The sequence below is a fragment of the Triturus cristatus genome, chromosome 5_2 (assembly GCF_964204655.1).
Source record: "Triturus cristatus chromosome 5_2, aTriCri1.1, whole genome shotgun sequence".
Taxonomy (NCBI): domain Eukaryota; kingdom Metazoa; phylum Chordata; class Amphibia; order Caudata; family Salamandridae; genus Triturus; species Triturus cristatus.
This window is the reverse complement of record NC_140588.1, coordinates 472356613-472384114: the sequence shown is the minus strand read 5'-3', so window position 1 is coordinate 472384114 and position 27502 is coordinate 472356613. Positions and strand designations below refer to the sequence as shown.

At 41.3% G+C, this 27502-nt stretch overlaps 1 protein-coding gene across 1 annotated transcript in view; it reads right to left on the bottom strand.

The window, feature by feature from the left end:
* Window positions 1–27502, bottom strand: part of VPS41 (VPS41 subunit of HOPS complex) — an 828363-nt gene that overhangs the window by 598892 nt on the left and 201969 nt on the right. The window contains exon 4 of the mRNA XM_085607440.1: window positions 7162–7239. Coding sequence (XP_085463566.1) covers window positions 7162–7239 — 78 coding nt within the window. The remainder of the gene's footprint in view (window positions 1–7161; window positions 7240–27502) is intronic.

Below are 27502 nucleotides of genomic sequence, written 5' to 3'. Positions count from 1 at the left end.
ACCTCTACTGACAATTGATATGCTGCTTTTTAGGTCTCGCATACCAGACAACACAAGCTGTTTGGTTGTGAACGACCTACTGTGAAGTAACAGGAGACTACAGACTGCCCATTGCATACCATTGGTTGACTTTATTGTCACTCTCATTTGCTTGCTTCTTATTTGAGGACTTGCCTTCCTATTCTTTTATTCGTTCCTTGTCTGGAGCATATCCACTTTACCATTCTTTTCATTGGCTGACTTGTATTCATTCACTGCTTACCGTTAGGAAACTACTTTTTTTTTCTTTTTGGTTAAGCACTACATGACAGTGCAAGTGTTTTCCAGGTCTCTCCTTTATGTGCTTCTCCCCTGCCAAATACCTGCTCCTGTGCTCCATGTTGCTATCATCCGCATGTGCTGCTCATTCTTGCTTTCTTATGTGCTTCTCCCTCTCATACTTCTCCATCCCCAGGGTATGTGCTGCTCTCTCCCTCATGCACTTCTTACCTTCCACCTGTGTTGCTCAATGCCTTGTGTGCTTCTGTATGATGATGCATGAATGCACCTACAGAATGATGCGAACAGCTACAGGGGTAGCATCATAGTATCTTCTTTTACTTCTTTTTTCCCCAGTGCTTGGCAGCATTGTCTTATAAAATTTTAGTTTTGTCGATGCTGCACAGCATCAGCAAACTGCATTGACAAAGGCAACAGGCCCTAAAGGCCAGACCTATTGACTTTGCTAGTGATGGTTTAACCCGTGATTTAAACATATTAGAGGTAAATGGAGAAAAAAAATAAAGTTTTCTGAGACCTATGATAAAAACCACCCAGAACAACATTTGGAATACAAAGTGTAATTACGTTTTTGTATTAATAAACTCCTTTTACAGCCAGTGAGCTAATGTATCAGCTGTTTTTTTCCAATATGAAAATTACAAAAGTCTTTACGATACCTAGCAAGACTTGAGGTAATTTTCCAAACTAATCGATGGACTGCTTTTTGGCAGCCTACCATCTTTCTGCAAACACGAACTTCTAAATTCGTTATAGACATGCTAATGATCGGAAACCAATTTGGTGCAGCAAAAGTTAAAATATTTGAAACTTTCGTATGGTGCACACTTATTGCTGGCTAGGATGAGTGCCCTGCACACTAATCATTATAGCCCTCTAATGAACGTGTCACATTTATCACATTACTTATTTAGATGTAAAAAGAGACTTCCAAGCTCACTTTGCAGTCAAAAAAATACATTTGACTTTAATTTAATCACAGTTTAGGCATACAACAGACCGTTAAAATTATGATTGCCATGCCTTTGCTTTTATTATGTTATATGTAATTGTAAGCACATTAACTTGACAGTAGATGGAAAATGCCTTGAACCTCTCATGTAATCCTAATGAATTCTAGTCAAAAAGTAATGGAATCATGGGAACAGTATGCTCCGCCCCCAACATATATGTACCAGCCAAAGGAGGAAAAGATTGTATATTGTTTAGTATGGTATGCTTAGAAATTTGGATCCAAGTATTAAGTCAGCCAGACTACCTATTTGGCCAGTAGATAAACCAAGATCGCAGATTTTTCCCAGCATCGCTGGCAATACAAATGGCCGAATGATTTAAAAACAATTTTTTAAAGCCAACACACATAAAAGGCAAAATAACAGCACTGGCAACCAAAGCTAACCATAACACCTATAAAGCCATGTGCGCTTGAACCGTGGGTTGTCCATATTCTCCGGTGAAAGCCAGTTTGACAGCTAGGAACAGTATTATTAATATGAATAAATATCTGGAGATTGTTGCGAATTATTTTAAATACTTATGTTTGTGATCACTTAAAGGTAGGATCAGTTCAAATATCTGAGCCTAAGACATCTTTTCTGGGTCACAGCTGCCATGGTTCCTCTTTGAATAAAGCAGTCAAAAGTACATTTTTAGCTCATCTCAGTGATTTTCCTGAAATCCTTCTCCATCTCCATAATCTCAAATCCTATATTCCGCTGCTACTTTTCCTGATGGCTTTACCCTTCAACTCTTGGACGGGGTTTTACACCTACTGGAGAAGAAAAATAGTCTCAGTTCCCGGATACTATACAAATGACTGCTCTTACTGAGTATTATTTATTAAGTTACATATTGTTCGTTATGCTGCCAAATTCTATGTCCTCTACTTTTAAACTATATATAGCACCTATTATACTTAGAATACTGAACATTCTGACATGATTTAAGTCACTAAATGTATTATTATTCGGAGGATGCAGATAGATCCTTGGATACCCTTTCTTTCTCACTGAATTCACGGTCACACTGAAATAAACAGATCAATTAGCCTTTACCATAGCTTATGCAGATTCCATGCAAGGTTGCTCCATTAACTGTGTTTCTTGACACACAGTAATGCCATTTTGTTTTGATGCAAGTAAATAATAAAACATGATGGTGCCAATTTTCTATAGCGCTTGCCATCAATGAGGACCTCATGATGAGTGATCATGTAATGCTGATAGCACCGGTAACAACAAACACCGGTCCCATTACAATTATATGTTTTTTAATTTCGCCTTGAGTTTTCCGTAGCTGAAAGGTGCTGAAGATTCTTTGCGACAGTCAGGGCCAAAAGAAGGAATTGCAAGGAAATTGGAGCCAGAAATATCAATCCCACTGAGTTAAATGCTCTTCCAACTCATAATCGGGCATTTTTACCCAACCTCAAAGATCGCAATATTCCCGGTATCGATAAGTCCTGAGGTGGGGAAAATACAGCCTATTTCATAGGCCACTACAAATGAGAGACTGAGTGTAATGGACTTAGTGAAAAGCTGCTAGATCTTACCTCAATTCATGGAAGTGAACATTAATAAGAATGCTTCGACCATTAACTTGGAATCAATCGGCAGTGATCACAAGCTCCAGATTGTCCAAACTCAGGCTGCCTGGCTGCTTCTGTTAGAAGCCAATGGATCACATCCAACCAGGCTCCTCCATTTACTTCCAGTTGCAAAATGTATTTGCCTTACTTCAAAATCACCACCAGAATCAAAGACAATGGCAACCATCACACTCCAGGAAAGAAGTATTTGCCTTACTTGTACAACCCAAGATGCCATGTGGAATGAGTGCCAGATTTATCTCAGGGTGCACCTAAAAAGGTACCACTTGACCAGGGTCGCCCAGTCCAGCAAGGCATGTTTTCTAGTCTCCCCACCGTGAAAAAAATAAAACTGATGTGAGAAAAATGGATGCATGAATCCAAAGCTATCAACTGTCATCCCACCAGAATCAAAGACAATGGCGACCATCACACTCCAGGAAAGAAGTTGGCGACTCTCTTATTTCAATTTTCTCACCCACTGATATTGTCAGTGACTTTGAAGTTCGAAAACATTTTTCTTCACCTCCCCACCCATGTTTTCTCCCATATTGACTCTTCTCTGAAGCCTACCTCTGCCATCCGAGTGCTACGAACCAACAATAACTGTTTAAATGTAATCACATACATACTCTACGTGCATAAATACATGCAAGTGTGTTCAACTTGAAACTTTCAGCATCGTTATTTTAAAGTCCAGATTTAAAATGTCGGACTATCGGTGCAGCAAATTTGATATGAGCTGAAGACATTATTAATAATGCTAAATTCATCAAATTATATTCTCTTATGTCAAGTACTTTTTTGTTTTTGCGTAATAATAATCCTGCATGTCCACAAACAAATCCTTCTGCAGTTCGTTATTGACAGTAGCACATGAGGACAAAGTTAGCAAATGCATCAGAAGCAGAAGGAACTAACTACAACTTGTAAAGCTTCACTCTAGCCCAGGTCTTTAGTTTGCGTGCCAATAAATGGTCACCTTTCAACGGGAACATAAATCACACCCTAAAATTGAAACATGTACTTAAGCGTGGTTCGGACGGTACTGCGTGCTATGTAAAACACAATTACGAACCTATTTTCATTACTGCAGTTTTCCAGCAGCAAAAACTGAAGAATACAAATGACTCCACAAGTCACTCACTGATTCTTGTTTTAGAACAGAGGGATTTAAATTCTTTTTATTTCAAAAAGTTCGGAAAATCGAACAATGCTCAGCCTTGCAAAGACATCACGTTCATTAATTAGTGAAACGGCCAAATATAGAAAAAAAATAAGGCCACAAACCTTGTGGCATCTATTACAAAATAAGCTAAAAACAGGCTTTGGTTGTAATGTTTCCTACATGCAGAAGAGCTGAAATGATTCACATCCCCGCTGACAACAAAGTCCGAGTGTAGAAAGCTTCCAGGCCTGTTGCGCCGTCGTGTTTTTTACGTTTCTGACCTCCACGCACAAGAGAACCAGCTACCGAGCTTTCTGAATCCCACGAGCGTCATCGACAAACACTTGGGCTGGTTTAGGTTGAAGCCTTCACGTGTGAGGCAGAACACTCAGACGGAGCGCGCGCCGCCACGCGGAGGAAATCAGTGCAGCCAACACAAGGACCATGAAGGACAAAGCTGCTTGGGATTTTCGACTATGGTTCTGTAGCCTGGGTAAGGGCATTCTGTAAGGCTGACAATGACCACAGATTGAAACTAGCTGCCCTCGCCATGGTCTGAGAATTCAGAAGCTATTTAGGAACAACCACAAAACCCATGTTTCATCAGACCAAACAATGACGGGGAAAACCTACAAAACCCTTCTTGTACTCGCAGTGCAATGGTAACTCCGTAGCTATTGTTAGAAAAAAAACCTCTTGGCTGTAGGCAGCGTCACCGATGTTTCATTTCGGAGACCTGTGTCCAACTGTGTGCCATAAGCATGCCGGAGGACTGGGAGGCCTGGCCCTGACCACACTGACAGGAAAAGAATTAACCAGCCTGGCCGTGGGCATGGGTAGTCAATTCAAAATGAAATACTTTAAATATGCAAAAAAGTGCCAAACTATACCTTTATAGATAAAAAAAAAAACAAGAATATATAACATTTCAAATAAAACCGAACATTCATTCAAAGTATTAATAAGATATTTTGAATATTTAATAATTTTGCACCGAGCGTGATTATAGACATACACCTGCCATGTAGCCCCCACTAGTAACTAAGTAGTTCATGTTAACATAATACTTCTTCTTTAAATCTTCTTTTGTACAAAAATGAATCTTCAAGATATTTAAACTCGTGTTTTCTCACCAACTAATTAGTACTCAGTGGTTCAGTGTAATACGATCCTCCAAAGAGTGTAAATTCTAGATTCAGAACCAGGTTTTGCTCAACAGCATCACAAAAATGCTGCGGTTGTGAACACTAAATTTCGTAGGGAGTTGCACCAGGCTGCTGTGATTGCACCTTCACTGGAAACGTGTTTTTGGGAAAACAGATATGCACTAAATCATGCATATTGAGGTGCACAGATACGGCAAACTTAAGAAAAGCACCAGTCTATTATTATTTTACGTGTTACAACGGCCAGTGCAAATTGTTCTTGATACTTCACTTAGGAACTACCAATCACAACGGATAGGCACAGTAACTAAGAATGACATCCTATGTACCATATAAATAAAAGTAGGGTTTTATTCCACAACTACACCGTTCATTTCAAGAATATTAAGGTAATGATGTGGCATTTAGTGTTTTTTAACTTAAATAGTTATATGAAAATGAACTTAGGGAGAGCGAGGCTCTTCGGAATTGGGGCAGAGATGTTAGCAATCATGTTGGAAGGTAGGGAAAAGGAAAGTGGAGGCGCACTATTAGAATTCTTTTGAATGCTAACAGAATGTGCGTGCCTACTTCCAAATTCTGTACATTTTTGAATGACGAGAATACAAGATAAATAAGTGTTCTGATATTTGAAATATAGTAAATACAAATTATCACTGGAGAGATTTGTGATAAATAAAAAAAACTTTCTTGCGTTTCAAGGATGAGTCAAAATAATTAAACTCATGCGGATGACAATTCTTTATTCTGTTCCAAAGTTAACACCTTTCCTATAGTGGCTGATCGCCTCAAAAATTGTTAAAACTGCAATTTTAAGCCCCAGTAAATTAAATTGTCAAAATAGTTTGTGAGTTTGCTTGCCCGGTGTATATGGGTTGTAGTTTACTGTATTTGATGCAGACCCCGACACAGCCCCTGTGAGGTCCTTATGGATTCGATTCTGGTGGTGGTGGGGAGGAGGTAATATTGGTGTGTGGAGATGAGCGTAAGAACTCCTCGCTGTCAGGTGCCAATAAAGCAACAAGGGTTGCGTGAAGACACTCCAGTCCCCCCCTTTGTTTTCAAACCTGTGTGTTATACTTTGCCTTCAACAGGCGACAGGTATTCGAACTTACAGGCACTCTGAGGTAAGTACCAGGAATGTGTTACTCTGGAATTCTGCTCTGTTCTGTCCTACTACTCTACCCATCGGCTGTGTGAAGGCAGACGACCACTGCAGGAATGGGCAGTGTTTGTGTCAGCCAGACATACACTCCGTGGTAGCGCTAGTTTGTTATTGCATGTGGGGGCCTGAGAGCATTCCTCAGAGTACACTCTTGGCCCAGTAGATAAGTACAATTATAACGAGTTTACATTCAGAGTGTATGGCGGAACATGCTCTGTCACACACACTGGATCATGTAACTGTGCCTGCCCTGTAGCCTACTGACTGGTACTCTATGACAGCACGTGATCCCGGTGAATGGAGATAGGTGCTATGGTGTCTGTGGATTTGAATCTGCATGGCTACATCTGAAAACTATTGTGAGTAATAAAATACTCCCAAAAATACATGGAAAGTATACTGCAAGTCACCTCAGAATACTCGACTTGCAGCCTTGTGCCTCTTTAGGGCCAGAGAACTCACTGTTGACTTGGAGTACCCTTATAATATGCGTTTGGGGGTACATTATCTCGTATACTACTCAATAGATTTTATATGGCAACATTCAAGTGCTATTGAGGTTGTGCTCTTCAAGAAATCACTGTAACACAGTGAGATGTATTGTGATCTACTGCACTTGGTGCAGCCTACGGCACAGCTCCAGTCAGGTCCTTTGTGGCATGTTCTGGGGAGAGGAGCCAGCTGATATGTGGAGCTGGGGTGAGAAGCTACAAGCTGGTCTCCTTGTCTTCAATACAATCAAAACTAAAGAAACGACCATCACGGTAGACTCTCCAATATGGTTTTCTGTACTTACAATTTCAAACTTTTGTGTGATGTTGCCCTGGACGTCGAGTAGATACACTTTTCCATTATGCGTCCCCAGTGCCAAGAACTGAAAAAGAGAAACAAAAGGACAGTTGGAATCCATAAATATGTGCACAGTTACAACACACATTTGAAACCATTCGAAGTTTATTAGGGTGTAATAGCCGCAGCATGAAATAAAGAGTTTACTTTTTAAAGCTGGCCCCTTCCGAGGCACACACGCGCCTCGAAGCGCGCCTCACAGAGCTAGCTGCCGCAGCTGTCACAGTCAGCCACGCATGCCCCACTCTTCCGCTGTATAATTAGGCGGCACTGCTGGATGCGCGGGGGCAGCCCTGAATTAAGAATGCAGCTTAAAACTCAAAGGCAACACAACGGCGTGACTCAGGAAGCCTTAGAACAGGAGGGGGGGAAAAGTGCACCTCCAACGTGTGTCCAACACTGAGGACAAACTGACGGAGGGTGACCGGCACGGGGAGTCGGACATGTTTATCAAGTAATGCGAAGAAGATGAGCAGTGTGGACTGTGTAAACTATGAACATAAAGGCTTTATCGGGAATGTCATCAAAGAGCAAAATATATAAAGGAATCACAAAGATGTGTGGAGCACCGATGAAACTTATTTAGCAAAAAATATATCTTAAATAAATGCATCATCGCATCTGCAAATGTCGGCTATTAATATTTTGTAAATGCATTTATTTCATTTAGCGCCTTGTGGTTAATTAACCCTCTGAGGTGAATCCTGCCATACCAAGGATTTGCGACCGTGCGCGCATGTTTTCATTCTATAAGGCTGCAGAAAGCTGCCAGTTGAACCACCACGAAGTAACCGTAAACCAGAGGCCCTCGTTTGAGCTCATCCCCTGCTTCCTCTCACGGCATTGCTAAGACGGCCCGGAACTGGGGCACTCTTTGTGTATCACTGCACGCCCGCATGCTTCATTGCAACCCATAATGAAATGCTCCCATTTACAGGCGCTCCTAAGCGCGTCAGTCAAGCAGCACAATCTGTACAAAAAATAACCTTATAGAAAGTCAAGGTTTAAAAGGATTTATCAGAATGGAATTGCTTAAAATGAAATTTCAGTTTCGGCACTTAAAATATGAAGCTATATTAAAGAGGCAAGGAGGGGGGAAAAAGAGGAGAGAAGGGGGTGTCATTAGAAATTCATCCCCTGCAATGCCTTCCACTCCTGCAAGGTTGTCTTTTTTCAGGAAGAAAAAAAGTCCCCCGGGTAAAAAAATCAATACTGGTTAATAAAACATCAGGTGTGCAGACATAACTAGGTATGACTATTCCAGTGCACAGGCCTGCCTGAATGCACCAGGTGCCATGCCGATTAGTCATCCGCTTCAGACAGCAAGCCTGCTGAAAATATGATGCTTTAGCACCGAGAGAGGACGAAAAAAATATAATTCGGAGGGGAAATTAGTCAGAGGAGATAAGACAGGCTAAGAGACTTCCAACAAAGCCAAATTGTCCTCATCAGACATAAGTGTGTCCTAGGACCATACTTTTCTTCCCGGATACTGTTTCTGGAGGGTTGAGTGAAAGCACACAATCCATTTTCATTTTGAGAAAGCGTGTTGTCAGTGCAGCACTTCAGGAAGGCCGCAGCACCCCGGCTTTTAACAATATTGATTCTTTCCATAAATATCAAGCCCAGTTGACCAGAAATCAGAAAAGACTGGAGACATTTTAGTCTGTTATTTACCAGTGAGCTGGATGTCTGAAAGCAGGTGAGCACCATGGCAATTTGGAGGCCGGGTAATTTCATATATTTATTAATTTACAAGCAACTAAACTAGGGTGACCCCAGTTTCTAAGAAAGAGAAGAAAACATACTATGGTAAAGACAAAGGGGCCAGTTCACAAAACATTAATGAATACGCAGAATATTACGCGCTACTGCACATATCCATCCATGTCACAGTGAAGTAGCAACGAGATGTGTAACTCTAAATTAATAAAAGTGCAACGGGTGAAACTGGTGCATTTGAGTTAAAATCTTTTGAAGATGTACACGAACCTTTATTTTTAGAAAATATGACATTGTTGGGGAAGTTAGGGCAGCAGGCTCATGTTTCACTGCGGTATATTGACCACAGAGGTTCAACAATGCTGTTGGATTTAAATATCACGTCAGTGTACATTCCAATTTTTGTCCTACCAAACATACCTAGTTAGAAAATCATGCAGTGCTTATCATTGTAACTATGTATAGGTATTAAAGAAAATAAACTAGTAATGTGGGGCACACCAGAGGAGCAAGCCATTATTTCTTTCTACATTGTGTTGTTGTGACTGTGAGGATGGGCGAACAGGGCATGGAAACACCAGGATGCTGTTAATTGGTCATCGTAAAATCCTCCAGGAAAGAACAAAATATGAAAAATAAAACAAAACACAAACATTTCAAATTTAGAGCTGAATGAAATATGTCTCAACATCAGCATCTATTGCAAGATGCTCACCAACATCCTTTAGAAGGTGCTCTCATATGGGTAATTCGATGACCTGTGACCCGAAAGTTGGTGAGCAGGTCAATTACTTACAAGATCGTTCTGACTGACACATTAGTGGTGTCCATGCCTGGACAAGAGCTCCATGTCAGTGACGTGCCATAATGGGAGATTCCAAACAGTCGGGGTGGATGTTTTAATATGCAATTCATCAAGCAACACATTCAATATAGTCAATACAATTGCAAACATATTGGAGAGAGACCATTATGAGATAATGATTCAACTTGTCCTTGCAGTGATAGTGAAAAAATAATGTTTTTGTATCTAGTTATATTAAAGAGACACATGGGAAAGCAAGCATGCCATATTGAGTCAACATGGCATTAGGGAGGAAGGAGTCTTCTCTCAAAAGCTGGTAAGCTTGCAACCAAGCGGTATCTCACGTTTTGCTTTGATAAGTAGTGTAGTTGCAAACAAGAGGAATCAAGTTTGCTTTGAGCTGGCAATAAACGGTGGGGCATCGCTGTGGTGAGGATGAAGGGAGGTGATGACGTCCAGGGCCCGTGGAGGCTGATAGGAGGAAGGGGGAAGTGCTCCACACTTACCCCTGCCATAGGAAGGGGATGGCTACGCATTTGGGCCAGCCTCTGTCCAACCTGCACTCAATCTTACCAGCCAACGGCTCTGGTCAGTAAAATTGGGTCCATTAAGGGAGTGGGCGCTTGTGATCAAACAAGGCAGTGTGCCACCCAAGCATATTGCTCCACCCGACCTGTAATTGGGTCAATGGTCATGAAATGGGATCTGCGAGTGCACACTTTCATGGCCAACTAGGCAGTGTGGGCAAAGAGAATTCAGCTGCTGATACATGTTAGAAGGTGGAGCTAAAAGTTCTTTAAATTCTTACCAAAAAAATGGAGGAGGAATACATGAATACAACCAGCATTTGTGATAGACAGTGTAGTACACTCAAGAGGGCTAAAGAAACCCCCCAAAGATGAGGTTACTAACTCTTGGGAAAAAGGAGGACACAGAAAGCAGAAGTGAGAGTTGGTGTCCAGTAATAATGCTTAGTCTACCCCAGCCTGAAGTCGAAGATACAGCCATAACTGGAGCAAGAGTGAATCCCAAAACCATGTCTCTAGATCTTTGTGGGGCGAACCTCAAGAGGTGGGAAAATCTGCACTGTACAAACAAAATGCTGACAAAAAGTAAAAACTTACAAACATACCCATAGCAAGGGAAACGTGGCATTGAAGGAGGACGAGACGTGTACCAACAGCAGTTCTACTCATAGCAATTTATAAATGAAAGGACTCGGTGGGAGAACACAGTTGATGCAGTGGAAGAGAAACTCAGAGTACTCCAAAAATTATGTAGAAACTCTCTCTAAGAGTGAAGAAAATGTAATGCATCAAAAACTGCTTGACAGCTATTTAATACCAGATGGATACCCTTCTCCAGAAAATGCAAACATTGTTGCACATGGCAGTGGATGCTCGCATTAGAAGCATTTAAAAGTTGGAGTACTCGGTGGGGAGGAGGTACTGAGTGGAGGCTAGGAAGAAATATAACACTCTTTCTGCAGGACTGGATCAGAGGTTTGCTTGATCCACATAACGTGACTGTTTTATTCAGGAAAGGACAAAGTCATCCATGCTGTCGGAGGAGTTGAATGCCCAGTCTCTAGAGGTCTTGGACAAAGTGGTATTCTTGATTCTAGAATGTACTCTGCAGTGGCAAAAAGTCAGGTGTTTCCTTTATGAGTTAAAAGAAACCTGAGTGAGCTACAAAAACATTATATCCTTAGGTTCCCTACAAAACTAAGCTGTTGATCTTTCTTCTTCATACCACAAGGAGCCTGTGAATGGACAGACTGGCCAGCATAACCCAGGAAGAAATTAAAGGACTTTTTGTTCAAAACGAAGATGCAGAGTATGCAAACCGTTGCCAGCAGAGGAACAGCCAAACATATTGAGGGGGAAACCTTTGACAGTGTGGAAAAAGTATGAATAAAAAGGAGTATGAGACAAAGAGAAATGGTGAGGTGGGAGGGTGAGATGAGAGAGAGAGATATGCAGATAGGGAAGGAAGAGTTCAACTTCAGCAGAAACTTGTAAAACAAGCATTGGTAAATGTATTATATTTCGCCTGTGTGATTAATAAGCAGATTTTTGTTGTAAGTTGTAGCTTGCTGAGTAGTTGTACAGTATAAGATACAGAAAGTCTGTTAAAGTGTTATGATTCCTTTATGTACAAAAAGGCAATATACTGTACTGTTACTAGTGGTATTGATGGAGCACGTACTTGTAGAAAAGAGATTTGCTTGGAAGTAATACGCTCCTTTAACTCACTAACAAGTTATTAAAGTTGTTTTGTGTAAAACTAATGCGCACCACATGAATACGTGGGTTAGTGAACCTTGCTTATGTGTTTACTAACGCAAATAACATGAACCAAGGACAAAAACCGCTTTAAACGGGAAATCTTTACTGTGCATGTGTCAACTGCACCTACCCAGTATGACGAGCTATCGCTTGGAGGGAAATTCTTGCGCATGAGCAAAAGACATTAAAATGGAGTCTTGAAGACTCGCCTGCATGGCATCTGCTTAGCTAAAACAAAAACGAGCTATTTTTACTAACGGTAATGCGGTGAAAGTATTAATAAGTAAAGGGGAGTAGAGATGGGTGGTATACACTGAAACCATTTATTCATGAAATTAATATTTGTCTTTCTGCCTTTATTACTAGTGCGCATTTGGGCCTCTCATGTATAACTGAAGTAAGCGGAGTAAAGCAAAGACTGCGCATGTCTATTTGAATGCAGTCATGAAGGTCAATGACAGAATACTTGAACGGAAGCCAATTTGAGTGCCATACTCTGGGAACAGATGGTGAAAAGTTCAACGAAGAAGAAGTCACATTCAAATGTTATACAATTGTTTCAAGTAAAAGGTGAATGCGTGTGTGAAATAACATTTTGAATAAAAATGAAGGAGATGAGTTTGCGAACAATAGTTGAATAGAATTTAATGTCATGTAAGCATGGTGTGATGATCATCCCCCCCCTGGCCCGACTAATCATAGTTCGTATTTTTACGATATTGAAACATTAGTAGGTGGAACATGCAGAACGAAAGGTATAATTAAGATAGCTTTAGTTAGTTAGTCAGATGAAGATTTGCTGAATGCTGTTGAAGACGGAGATGCTGTGTGCGAGATGCTGATGCTGTGAGATGCTGATTAAGAAGTCGAATGCAGAACCTTCTATCCTAATTTTATTGGGTTAGATAGGAAGATCGCAGAAGAATCTCAAGGAGGAAGAGAGTGTCAGAGGGGTGCACCACAATTGTCGGTATTCTAGAGAGGTCAACTATCCTGTCCTGAATCCTGTCCTGAAGTCTTTGTGGCCTGATCTATCCCGGGGGATCCTTACCAGCTCTTTGTCCAGGGGGTTGGTCTTAACACCATTCTTGGTAATTATAATTTTCACGTTACTTGCTGAAGTCCTTTTCTCTCTGGCCTCTCCTTTTCTGAGCGTTGATCATTGTATGATTCCGAAGTATGTTTGGTGAATTTTTTCTCCTATGAATGATGGTGACTGTACTGTATTTTTGAAGTGGTTCACATAAATTTAATTTAGATAAAGATTTAAAGTGTTCCTGAGTCTGTGGTTATTTACTTTAAATGAATAAGTTAGAGTTAGACTTCATTATCACCATCAACTAGTTCAACTAATGGTCCATCGACCAGAGGAAATAACTTTTTGATCCGTTAAGGGTTAGTTAAAGATGAATAGAGGTATTTTAGACTAATCCTAAACATTGTGAAGAACATACAAACCAGTCCAGCGGTTTACTCAAATGTGTGTGTGTTTATGGGCCCAGGTGAGTATATGGTAGTAGAGTATCTGTTGTTGGTACGCCGCTGGATCAGTATAGCGCGAGTAAGTAATAGCAACCTTTTGAAAAATGAAATGAAAGAGGGAAATAATAGAATTAACTGATGTAATACCAATAATATGTATTTAGAGGAGTTCTGACAACTTTTGGGTCCGGTGCCACTGCACCTGCTGCACCATTCCAATTATGCCCTTGGGACTGCATTTGTTAGTAGTAAAATATAGCAATATTTGGTGTTTAGAGGAGTTATGACAACTTTTGGCCCCGGTGCCACTGCACCTGCTGCACCATTCAAATCATGACCATATTGCCTGTAAGGTAACTGCATTTGTGACTGCCTGTTTAGTAGTAAAATATTGCAATATTTGGTGTTTAGAGGGATTCCTAGAGCTTTGGGCCCCGGTGTCACTACACCTGCTACACGATTGAAATCATGACCGTAGTGCCTGCAAGGTAACTACACTTGCAACTTCTTATTTAGTAGTTAAATGCAGCAATATTTGGTGTTGAGAGGTATTCTGACAACTTTGGCCATGGTGCCACTGCACCTGCTGCACCATTCAACTCATGATCCTAGTACTTGAAAGATAACTGCACTTGTGACTGCCTGTTTAGTTGTAAAATATAGCAATAATCGGTGTTTAATGGGGGGCCTGGATCTTTTGGTCCCGGTGCCACTGCACTTGCTGCACTATTGAAATCATGACCTTAACGCTTGCTAGACCTGCACTTGTGACTGCCTGTTTAGTTGTAAAATATAGCAATATTTGGTGTTTAGAGGAGCTCTTTTGGGCACGGTGCCACTGCACCTGATGCACAAATTCAAATAATGAGCCTGTTGCCTGCAAGATAACTGCACTTGTGACTGTCTTTTTAGTAGTAAAATATAGCAATATTTGGTGTTTAGTGAAGTTATGAGAACTTTTGGGCCCGGTGCCGCTGCAACTGCTGTACCATTTAAATCAAGCCACTTTTAACTGCAAGGTAACTGTACTTCTGACTGTCTGTTTAGTATCAAATTTTTGCAATATACTGGATTTAGTGAGGTCCCTAGAGCTATTGGCCCTGGTGACACTGCACCTGCTGCACCATTCGAATCATGACCCTTTTAACTGCAAGGTAACTGCAATTTTTACTGCATTTTTAGTAGTCAAATATAGCAATATTATGTGTTTAGAAGAGTTCTGACAACTTTTGGGCCCGGAGCTACTGCACCTGCTACACCATTCAAATCACGACCCTATTGTCTGCAAGGTAACTAACTACACTTGTGGCTGCCTGTTTAGTAGTAAAATATAGCACAGCTCTTGTATATTAACGTTTTTTTAACACACAATGTTTATTAGAACATTTCGAATTTGATCATAATGACCGAATTGATTCAATTGCAAAACAAATCAATCCGATAATGCCTACAAAGTGCAAAGAAAGGTACTGCGGCATGAATAGAAAATGCCACAAACGTTCTAAGGCTAAAGCATTTACTTTACACAACTAAGTAATAAAAAGTAAGCATTCCAGCATACCGTTAGAAGCTGTCTGCCTTTTCCGTTGGAAGAGATCTTATCTTGACAGTGAATGGGACTTAAACAGTGTGAACAGCTTTAGTAGAAGTATCGTAAATGTGTGTAGCTAGGGAAAGTTAACAAACAAAAAAGTTCCACACAAAAAGCGAATGAACACAGTAATTCAGCTATGAAAACTGGTAAGAGCCCCCTTTCAAGATATATTAAGTACAAGAGATTTCACAAGCACAGTGAAAGCGCTGTGCAGGCGAAAACTAAAAAGTAAGTTAAATCCAGATCTGACTTACAGTGGAGGGCTCATTTTAAAGGATGAAACCCTCACACTTGGTGTATATATCTTGGAATGTAAACTAGTTGAGAGACCAATTCAAATTAGCTCAGTAATTAATTCTTTAAAGATTCAAAGGCTAGATATGCTAATACTTCATTATCTTACTTTTAAGGGAACAAACACTGATTTCAGAGTAGATCAGGCTTTTGGTACACTCCAACAGCGAGAGATAGAGAGTGGATCCACAGTTTTATATCGTCATAATGACTGGGTGGCGTAAAGATGAGAGTATCATAAACTAAATGTGCATGTCCCTTTCACCTCAGGTTTAATAGATTTGATATGGTACCTACTGTACAGACACATTAGCACTCGGAGGAAGGAGGATCTCAAGACAGTAAAAGACATATAAAAAGAGCAAAAGACAGATTTGCAGGACTAACCAAGTAGAACTGGCATCATGCAGCTGAAAAGGTTTGGTGAAGCACCGGGGACGTAAGATGTCCGCCAGGATAGCACTACAATCACAATATAGAAATATCCACGATGAACTATTACATTCCAAAAGAATGACAAAACAGCTGACAGTCAGTCTATCACTCGAAATCAGACTGTCACTCAACACTCTAACCATCAGGAAAGGGCTATGATGTAGGAGTCATCCTACCCTCATGTACTAAATGAGGGAAAACCTACACCAAATATACCAAAAGTTGCCAGGGAGTGTCTCAGAAAGTGGGAGCTAACAGGAATATCAAAACAGGGGACGTTTTCTTGGATAAGGAGCTGAAATCATTTGATGACATAAAAATCAATTTCACAACAGGGTGATGTACCATAGTAATTGAAGGTACTTATTCAAAGCAATGTAGATATTTATTTAAATAAAATGTAGAATAGCTTAGAAAACCAGAACACCTTCTAAGGCTTAGACAGAATCTTAAACAGTTTTATAGCGCTTACAAGTTAAAGTGGTGTAACAGACTGAACAGGTCGATCTATACATAGTTCTATATGATGGAAATGATTATTAAGATTTGCTATCAGTCAGACTCTGGGTCTTGTCAGGCTTACCACAAGTTTCCCTATGCTGTGGTCTAAGGACTTGAAATGCCAAGCCTATTGCACAATATAGCAATCACGGTCTGTTGTTTATTTTACTTTCTGTAGTCTGGAGCCTCTGGAAATATAGCCATGCCCAAACTCATCAGCCCACCACGAAAAGTGTAATAGTAACTAAAAGAATGGAAGAAGGATAACATTTTACAATGGTAACTGGTTAAAGATTCCAAAATCAAAATGGGATATAGTACACTAAGGTTCGGCTCTGGTGTCAGTGAGGGGGAACACCAGACACTATTCAAGAGGCATGTAGCTCCTTCAACTTGTCTCAACCATAGTTTGGGATGGAAACCTAGATAGGGAGTGGGTGAGCACTAATGGAGAACTCCCAAGAGGGTTCACAATGCTCAGCTGTTTGTCCATTAGCAATAAAGTGTATCCAATGAATGGGACACCCAAGCATCCTCAGGCACTCACTGTATACAAAGGAGCGAACTCGGAATAGGGCACTCTGGCTTAGGCATAGGGAGATACAAGAACTTGTGACTGTTATACTCAAAATTATAGTGTAAGAAAAGCTAGTAATTAGTGAAGCCTCTTTGTACATGATTTCTTTTATGGGACTGGGTTTACTGGCATTATTTTGACTATGGGTACTTGAAGATCGCTAAACATCTCCCAATGAATGTGCTGTGCCCCTTAAGCATGTGAACAATGATTAATTCCAATTGGCATAAGTGATTCTTTAGTAAGACTGCAATAGTATGGCAGAGGATGTGCACTAGAGGTATGAAGGTCGTAAGTCACAAGTGGGATCTTTGTGGATACAGGATGTCAAAGTGCATTTACACCACCAAAATGAATGATTCCAAAAACGTGCAATCTAGGCTGCTCACTGCAGCAGCAGCAGCAGTAGTCTAAAGCCAATGTTGCAGCCAGCACATGTCAAAGTAAACCTTTTTTAATATGATGAAATGCCTACCTTTAACACTATGTTGCCCAAAGTATACATTTGCAGATCAGAAGGTCTTGATGAACAATTTATAAATGTATTCCATGACAAATGTGGAATTGACATGACTCTGCAGTAATAAAAATCAAAAGTGCAATTTGACTAGGAGTCTACATTACCCACGATAACACGAAATTCGTGGCTGAACACCTCACACAGCCCCTGATGCACTTCCGTAGAGAGGTCAAGCATTGGCGCTCGTTACCACTAACACTGCTGGGAAGGGCAGCCCTATTTAAAATGATGGCGCTCCCCAGAGTCCTCTACGCACTACAAAATACACCATTCCCAGTCTCCCCAACCTATTTTACTGCCATAAACGCAGAAGTAACCAGCTTGCTATGGGACGGCAAGACGCCTCGTGTGGCCATGCACAAACTCACCAGAAGTTGGTATGACGGCGGCATTGCCCTCCCTAATATTAAACTATATTATTGAGCCTCTCAATTAGTTGTCATAAATAACTGGTTACACGTACCCCAGAATGACCCAGCATATTACATGGATAGACAACTCCTGGGAACTGCGGGAGTTTTGGGAGCACTATACAACAGGGTCAAAAGAAACAACCTCACAGGCCCAACGGCACACACGGTTCAAATCTGGTTCAAGAAACAACGAGCACTGGGCTGGGAGGGAGTAATATCTCAGGCCACGCCACTGTGGGACACAAACAGGGAGTAATATCTCAGGCCACGCCACTGTGGGACACAAACAGGGAGTAATATCTCAGGCCACGCCACTGTGGGACACAAACAGATTTGGCACACTACGCAATACTAAAGGCTTTCGGCAATGGGACCTGATAGGAATTTCGCAGGTGGGGGACTTGTGGAAAAAAGGGGCAATGATTGCATTCGCCCAATTACAGGTCACGTATGGCCTGGCGCAAACGGAAACATTTCGCTATATGCAGATCAGACACGCACTCACAGCACAGATATCACAGGGTACGCAACTTGCGGAATCTTCCCCACTAGAGGATAGGCTTTTAACTGACCACCTTACTAAACTAATTAACAATCACCCAGACCCCACTGTCACCCTCAAAACCAAATGGGAAACGGAAGTAGGTGAGTTAGATGAGGCAGACTGGCAAGAGGCTCTTGCATCCCCTAAGGAGGTTGCAATATCATCCAAACTCAAATTGATACAACTAAAAATCTTGCATCGCACATACTACACCCGGATACTCCTTCACAGAATTGATAGGACGGACACACCACTATGTCTTAGACAATGTGGTGTATTAGGAACACTCTTCCACACCCTCTGGATCTGTCCAGAAATTATGAGCTATTGGAGGGTGGTGATGCGTACACTATCACAGGTTAGGACGATTACGATCCTCCCAGAACCGAAAAGATGTTTACTTAATATATGGGAACCCACTGATCTCAACAATACAGCTTGTGACTGAGTGGCGCTGGGCATGCTACTAGCGAAACGGAATATTGCGCGAAACTGGGGATCCCGACAGACCCCTACCCTTCACCAATGGTGCAAAGACATGGACAATACAATGGTAGTGGAAAAGTCAGTCTACATACACAGAGGGTGTCCCAAAAAATGGACGAGGGTGTGGGGTGGGTGGAATACATACAGAGGCAATATATGTGAACCTCCGCATGAGGAACCTGAATCGGATACAAGTTAATGACTGGAGCACAATGTCTACTTGAAGGACTAAGAGATACTAAGCATAGTGATTGTCCACTAGCGATCATCCACTCTGTGAATTCCTAACTGTTGAATGTATGCCAGTAACATATTTATAATTCACATGTAACTGGATATGTACCGTCAAGTCCTATTGGATTATGTATAAATGTTGCATTGCTGAAAATACCAATACAAATATTTTTTTTTTTTTAAAAGAAAGAAAAAAAAAGTGCAATTTGATGCAGGAGTTTTAAATGCTGTTTTTTATAAAGTATTTGGATGAAAAGTCCAATTTGATTTTACGTATATTATATATATATATATATATATATATATATATATATATATATATATATATATATATATGTTCACCGAAAAAAACATAGGTTTCAGGCACGTTATAGTTAGAAATTAGCATTTAAAAAACCTTAGAAATTCACTGAAAAAACCATAGGTTTTAGGGAAAGTTATAGTTAGTTGGACATTGCACTCGTACAAAACCCGTGAAATTCCCCCGTTATAGTTAGTTCAGCTAACTATAACTCGCACCCCCGCAATGCACTGCTGATGACGTAACATATTACATCACTCATGACATGGTCAGTGACATCACTGATGACATCACTGATGACATCTCAAATGTCCACAAGGCGATGGATGTTTGAGCACGGTTTATTTCCAGGTAACAAAGACCCACAACATGACAAATCCTGCCAGTATGGATCCCAACAGTTTACTGACCACTGGCTAAAATCCCCACTGCCTGTTCGCGCAGCACGTGTACCAAATCAAATCACAACAATGCACACATACACATGTGTGCATGGGATGCATAGCAAACATAGAACAATGCATTTACCACATCACCTTCCCCTTTATAAAAATAAAACAAAAAACAATATGAATGAAACAAAACTTACAAAGTATCAATTCTAAAGGAAGTTACAGAATGCATCACAAAATAACCCATATAGCAATTTGCGAGAGTAGATTTAAATAATAATTATGAAAATACATAATCTTCAACCCCCTTGGGAACCTTTCTGGTGAGAGCACCCACAGAACTCATACCAACCGGTCACTAGGCAAAACAAGACACTCCGTATACCTCTCATCAGCACACATGTGACCTCCTACTGCACTGTTATGAGTCGGCATTTTGAACAAGGCCTTTCCTTTTGCACAGAATATTCACTTGCTCAGGTTTAAGTTTTGCTAGCTGCCTTTTGTTCCACCAGCCTTTTCCCAAGACAAGTGCAGCTAGTTTACTGACCTTGCACACTTGTACAGGTGCATACATTTTGATTCCCCTTTCTTAATCCTGATGGGATTTTCAATCATGACCCGATCACCTTCCACTAGATCTACTACTATTTGACTATATTTTTTTTATTTTTTTAATCAAACTTTTGCTTCATGCTTGCTTGTTTGCCAACCACCCATGAGGTTATGTCATCTCTATTAATGTGGACACAGCCGCCATTGTGAGTTCTTTCACGCAACAATGAAGGAAACAACAGCGTATGCACATCCCTAACTCTCAGCAAAGAGAAAGGGGTTACACCTGTGGTACAATGTGGAGATGTGTTATACGCCCAAACTTTTTGAAGAACGAACGTGCCAACATCCAACCCTGAAGCTACGGCCATCTGAACACCCTCCTTAATAACTGTTGCCACACTCAACCAGGCCATTAGAGGAAGGTGAATACAGAGCAACCTTGAGTTGTTTGATATCCATGCTAGCCAAAAATCCCTTCATGTGTTCCGACACAAAATGTGTACCATTGCCCGTAACCTCAATTTTAGGTGCACCCTCCAGAACAAAAACATGTTCCAAAAATTTGACAACGGTTTCAATGTCTGGTGACTCCAAAAATTCATGATGCTTCCATTTTCAAAAGTAATCCATGAGAAGTATGGTATATCTCATGTTGCCTGGTAATAATGAATAGGAACCTGAAAAAATCCAAACCCACTTTTCCCCAAGCGCTCTCCGGAAAAGTGCATACCCCTCCAGTACTTATCAGATAGAAGACACTCCGGATATTTCTCAATCATGAGCTTGACCTGACTGTCCAAAGCAGGCAACAAGTAGTGCTACTTGATCTTCATCTTCATGCACGTCATGGTGGACCCTAAATGCGCCCGAGATACTAGGATCAACTCAAATCTGGTATCCCATATATATGTCCTAAACTTAAGTACAGCCCACACACACGCTAGAGCCTCCAGCTCAAGGGTGCTATATGGGCACTCATATGGCTTAAGGGTCCTGGATGCAAAGGTAACAATTTTTTTAATACTTACAACCTTTAGAATCAACATGGCCCCTAAACCATGAGTGCTGGCATCCACAGTGATGATGGAAGGTTGATTCCCACAGAATGCACTTAGCGCTGAAGCTGTCACAATTAAGTCTTTGACATTCTCAAAGGCTCTCCCCAGTTTGTCTGACGATATGAACTTTGGCACCTTCCTAAGTAACACTCTCAGACTCAACAGCCAGTACATAGCCAGTAAACCTGGGCAGTGAACTCCGCTCCATTTGCAGAGTTTTTGGCACTCCGCGCTCCACAGAGCACGCGGAGTTCTGAAAATCTCTGCTATGCCTAGCAGAGTTTTTTCCCTCACTCGCCAACGTCAAGTTGGCTAGCGGGAAAAATCCACCTCCCGGTGAGTTTTCTCAATGCGGGCGGTCGTGGATATTTGCGACCACTCGCATTGAGAAACCTTCCGTACAGGTTGGGAAAGCTGCATCTCGGGTAGAAAATCTACTCGAGCGACAAGAAAAGCAGCGCCCTCTTGCACTGCGCATGGTGCAGTTCGTGCTGATTTTACAGCACAGGATAAACACCTCGCAATGAAAATCAATGCGAACGGCAAGACCAAACGCACTCCGCCGCTTGCGGAAATCCGCGTAGCGTGGCAGAGATTTTTGGTAACTTAATGCGGAACTCCGCAAACTCCGCCCAGGCCTAATAGCCAGGGACAAACTGTGCATATTATTCAGCAAGCATGCATCCTTGGCCACTGGTGCCTTAGCTTCCTTGCTTGCCTTAATGAGTGGCATTTTAGGTTTTATACCATTGCACGACACAGTATGACCAAGATATTCAAGCTCATTAGTAGCAAACTTACACTTCTCACATTGTATCGTTATGCCACGTGCATTAAAATTGATAAAACCTTTCACAAAATTTTATGTTCACTCAAGTCTTTAGCAAAAATCAGATGTAATCTTGATACGCCTGCAAACCAGCAATGTTCCCAAACATATTAGCCATATGTTTCTGGAACGCTCTGGTGGCAGACCCCAGAACGAAGGACAATCTAAGGAATCTGTACGTCCCGTAAGGGGTCACAAACAACGTTAAATCCTGTGAGTCTGTGTTAAGGGCAACCTGGTGGTAAGGGGACCTTAGATAAATTGTGAAAAACCACTTTGCTCCCTTCAAGCTGGCTAACAGATCCTGGATTTTAGGGAGTTGGTGGCAATCCACATTCATGTTTTTATTGAGGGCACGCAAGTGGGCACATAACCTGTCCTCGACAGATTTTTTGCGTGCCACCACGAAGGCTGCCACTCACTGAGAAGAATCCGTAGACTGGATAATACCTTGAGATAACAATTCATCAAGCATATTCTTTAACTCTTTCTTATATTCAGAGGCACTGAGCGGACCGTATCAGCTTTAGGTTGAGCATTAGGGACCAATATAATTTGATGTTCAAGCCCTTTCACTTTGCCCACATGTGTATAAAATAGCGGCTTTAAATCAACCAATACATTATCAACAGTCTCCTGTATGTCACCAACAAATGAAACTGGAATATCACCAACCGCTACAGGGTTATCAGAACCTAGGACTAAGTATAAGTCCGTGTTGGCAAGGTCCTGCCAGCCTATAATATTTCTGCCCTTAACCGCCACATAAACTTTAGTGTATGTCTCTCTTCCAGACAAGAAACACTGGTAACCAAGCATATCAATATCCTTCTCCCCAAAACACCTTGGAATTAACATCGGTGGGAGACAAGTCTCTCAGAATGGTGATGGGTGATCCGGAAATGACCATAAGCGTCACATTATCAATACGAGCTTCACATGTAGGGCCTTTAACAGGCGTGGATGGTTTGTTTCACTCTAATGAGAGAACAACATTGTTTAACAATTCTGTACACACATCCACATCCACACTCACAATCTTCAGAGGTTGTTTAACACTCCTACACACACTTTGAATGTGACCCAATTTTTTAAAATACAAACATCTCTTGCCAGCAGCGGGTTAGCCAGGGAAATTACTGAGGTGAGTTTTTGACGCACACCTATAGCAAGAGCCAAAAATCTTCTTGCCAGTGTTTCTAAATGGCTATCCTTTTGTGTTAACAGTACACACAGATTCAGAATAACTATCATTGGGGACTACTACGTTGACACCTGGTTCAGAATGAAGTATTTTGGAGGAAATCAGTGACCTCTCGATGCTCTTGGCTAAGTTAACATCCTGCAAGGTTGGATTCCTACAGCTCAGCAGTCTCTTCTGAACCTTCTTTGAGTAACAGTTAGACACAAACTGGTCACAAATACAGGTGTCTAGGTTGGGACCAAATTTGAAAGTTGTAGCCTGCACTCTAAGGGCTGGCACATACTCCTCCGCATTCTCCTCTGGTTGTTGTTTACACTTGCAGAATCTATGGCGTTCAAGCATGATGCTATGCGCATCCGAGAATTGTTTGCGCAGCCTCGCAATAGCCTCCAGATAAGCATTTCGCTGACCATCTCCAGATGGTGCAGGCACAGGCGGTAAACTGTCAAAAACTTTTTGAGCCGTTTCATCAAGGCTACCAAATAATAAGGTAAATTTGAGCACATGACTGTACCCATTAGCGTCTATGGCAACGAGATGATGTTCAAACAACCTAAACCCCAGAACCCATTTTATGAGTGGGGTCCCAGGTTTAGCTAGAAAAGGAGGTGGCTGCGTAATTTGCTGCAGGGTGGCCATGACAAAACACCATTTAAAACAACAAATTAACAAAGTACAGTAAAATAAACACGCTTAACTGTTACAGCAACTCAAAAATAGAGGTAAATTACCAGTTCAAATAAATTGTGGTCACAATAATGCCTGAAATGTACCTTAATTGTGCACTAGTACTTGACTGAGAACTCCAGATAAGCGATAATGTGGCCAGAAATTAGCATGGAATTGTGAATGCTGCTCTTGACGATGTAGAAATGTGAGCAAATATGGGCGTCACATTAAAACAAAGTGATGTCACTGCCTCTCAGTTGTACTTAGATGTGAAAGCCCAATTTAGGATGGCCATCGACTGCTGCAGTGAGAAACAGCTGAAGAGGAGCCTTGGCAAGCGCGTGAGCCAATTAAAAGGAGTATTCTGTAAGGCACGCGCAAGCCAATCAAGAGAACAGCTGATGGAGAGGCTGGGCAAGCGTGTGAGCCAATGGAAAGTTGCGCTCGGTAAGGCGCGCATGAGCCAATCACCATCCTCAGTGTGCGAGCCAATCCAATGACGCACCCCCAGCACATATCCGCAGCCACGCCCCAAAAATATCTTATGACTGACCCAAAGGAAGTCCTGCTCAGAGGGCCATACGAGGGGTGTGGCCTAAAGTGGCAGTGAAAATTCTCTAAGGCAACAGCAATGTCCAGCAAAGAGCAGCAGCGTGCCTAATCAGCAGCGTTGGTGGGCCAAGAAATAAATGCCAACACGTTGCCAATATGTAGTGAAAGAAGAAGGTCCAAAAAGCGATGCACGGTTTATTTCCAGGTGACAAAGACCCACAACGCGACACATCCTGCCAGTATGGATCCCAACAGCTCACTGACCACTGGCTGTAATCACCGCTGACCATTCGCGTAGCGCGTGTGCCAAATCAAATCACAACAATGCACACGTACACACGTGTGATTGGAATGCATAGCAAACATAGAACATTGCATTTACCACAGTGATGTAGTATACAATGGTATAAACAATGCATGGAAAAGGCATGAGTTATAGTTAATGTAGTGTGGCGAGTACGGTGACAAGACTGCATTTGGAGGTGCACGACATAGTAATTTGAATGTGGTGCATAAATTATAAATTCAAGTTATAGTTATAACTTTACAATGTTTAATGTTTGTGTATTTTAAGTTGGATATGTAAAAAAATAATACACAAGTTATTTCAAACTAAAAATTATCCTCAATCTTTGTTTGTTGCATTGTATATTATTGTTTTTTTATTTACTAATAAAAATGTGTTTCAAATCGCATTGTGGAGTGTCATTGATTGGAGTGTCGTAATGTGAAGTATAGTACAGTACAGTGAAGGAGAATATCATACAGTGTAGTGTCACAGAGTGGAGTATTGTAGAGTGGAATAGAGTGAAGTCCAGTAGAGTAACGTAGCGTACAGTTGAGTAAAGTGTTATAAAGTGGATTGGTGTGGTGTGTCGTATTGTTGAGTGGAGTATCGTAGAGTGGAGTGGCATGTTGTACAGTGTAGCGGCGTGTCGACCAGTAGAGCTGAGAATTCTACAGTGGAGTGTTATTGACTGGAGTGTCAAGAAATGCAGTGTGGAGGAGTGGAGTGTCAATCAGTAGAGTGGCACAGAGTGTAGTAGAATAGAGAGGAGTTCAGTGGAGTAGAGTGTTGTGTAGTTCAGTGTTATCGAGTGTGGTGTTGTTCAGTAAAGTGGCGGAGAGTCTTATATACAGTGTCGTGCCATACAGAGGAGCATCATTATTTGTGAGAACACAGTGCATGGTAGAGTGGGGAGTTACAATTAGTGTGCTGAAAAGAGTGTGTAACAAAGTCCGCTACTTATAATAATTTGAAGGTGGAAGATAAATTGTAAAAGAAAGTTATACCTATTACTTTAGAATTTTTTAAAGTTTGTATAGTGTAAACTTGGTTTGAGTAGAGAAAATAAGTTTTCCTAACTATAAGTAAGTTTTAACCTTTGTTTTTATGTTTCAAGTTCAATGTTTTAAAAAAAAGTTTAATAAAAATGCGTTCAAGTCGTAGAACCTAGTGTCACAAGTGGAGGGTTGTATAGAGTGTCATACAGTACATTGGAGGAGAGTGTTGTGAAAGTCTATTGCCATAAACTGGAGTATCGTAGATTAAAGTAAAGTGTGGTAGCAAATTGAACAATGTAGTAAAGTGTTATATACTCTAGTGGCATGGTGTCTCATATAGTGGAGTCAAGTATCGTAGACTGGAGCAGCGAGTTTTACGGTGGAATGTCGTGTGAAACAGTACACTAGGGTTTAGTAGACTGTCATTGAGTGGAGTAGAGTGTTTTAGAGTGGAATAAAGTGAAGTATTGTCAAGTCGAGTGTCTTAGAGTAATGAGAGGAGAGTGTTGTAGAGAGGAGTGCCGTGTCATATAGTGTAGTACAGTGTTGTAGAGTGGAGTTGCATACAGTAATGTAGAGTGTCAGACAGTGGAGCTGCATAGAGCGGAGTATAGTACAGTGGCATAGAGTGGGATAAAGTGGAGTGGAGTGGTGTAGAATGAAGTAAAGTGTCAGAGTGAAGTGGTGTATCAGACTATTGTGGTCATGGAGTGCAGTAGAGTGGGGGTGGCGTAGCATACCGTTGAGTAAAGTGTCTTAAATTGCAGTACTGTGTTGTACAGTGGAGTGTAGTAGGGTATCATACAGTATTGGAAAGTGATGTAGACTACAGTAGAGTAAACTGGCATACACTCTAGTTCATTATTGTAGAGTTGAGTGGCATACAGTAAACTGTTGTAGAGTGTGGTATAGTGGATTGGCCTACAGTGTTATAGAGAACAAAGGCGTTAAGTGGAGTGGCGAGTAGTGGAGTAGCGTGGAGTACTGTGACAGTAAAGTGGAATGCAGTGGCATACACAGAGTTGCACAAAGTGTCATATAGTGAACTATTGTAGAGGACAATATTGTTTGTGTTTTACAGTGGCATGCAGTATAATGAAGTGTCGTACAGTAGAGTGAAGGGGTAAAGACCGGAGTAAAGTGGAAAATGGCATACAGTGTAGTAGAGTGGAGTTGCATGGAGTACAGTAATGTATGAAACACAGGAGCTACGTGGAATGGACCGTTGTATAGCAGCGAAGAGTGAGGTAAAGTTTTGTAGAGTCAAGTGTAGAGGTGTAACGTACTGTGGAGTAAAGTACAATAGAGTATATTGGTGTGTCGTAGAGTGGCATGGAGTGGAGGGTACTGGCATAGCGGGGGGAGTAAACTGTTATAAATTGGAGTGGGGTCTCATACAGTAGAGTGGAGTGCTGTGTCATATTGAAAAGTGTTGTATAGTAGAATAGAGTGTTGTACATTGGAGTGTACAGGCATAGAGTGGAGTATAGAGTTGAACAGTGGAGTGTACAGGGATAGAGTGGAGTAGAATGTAGTGTGGTAGGCT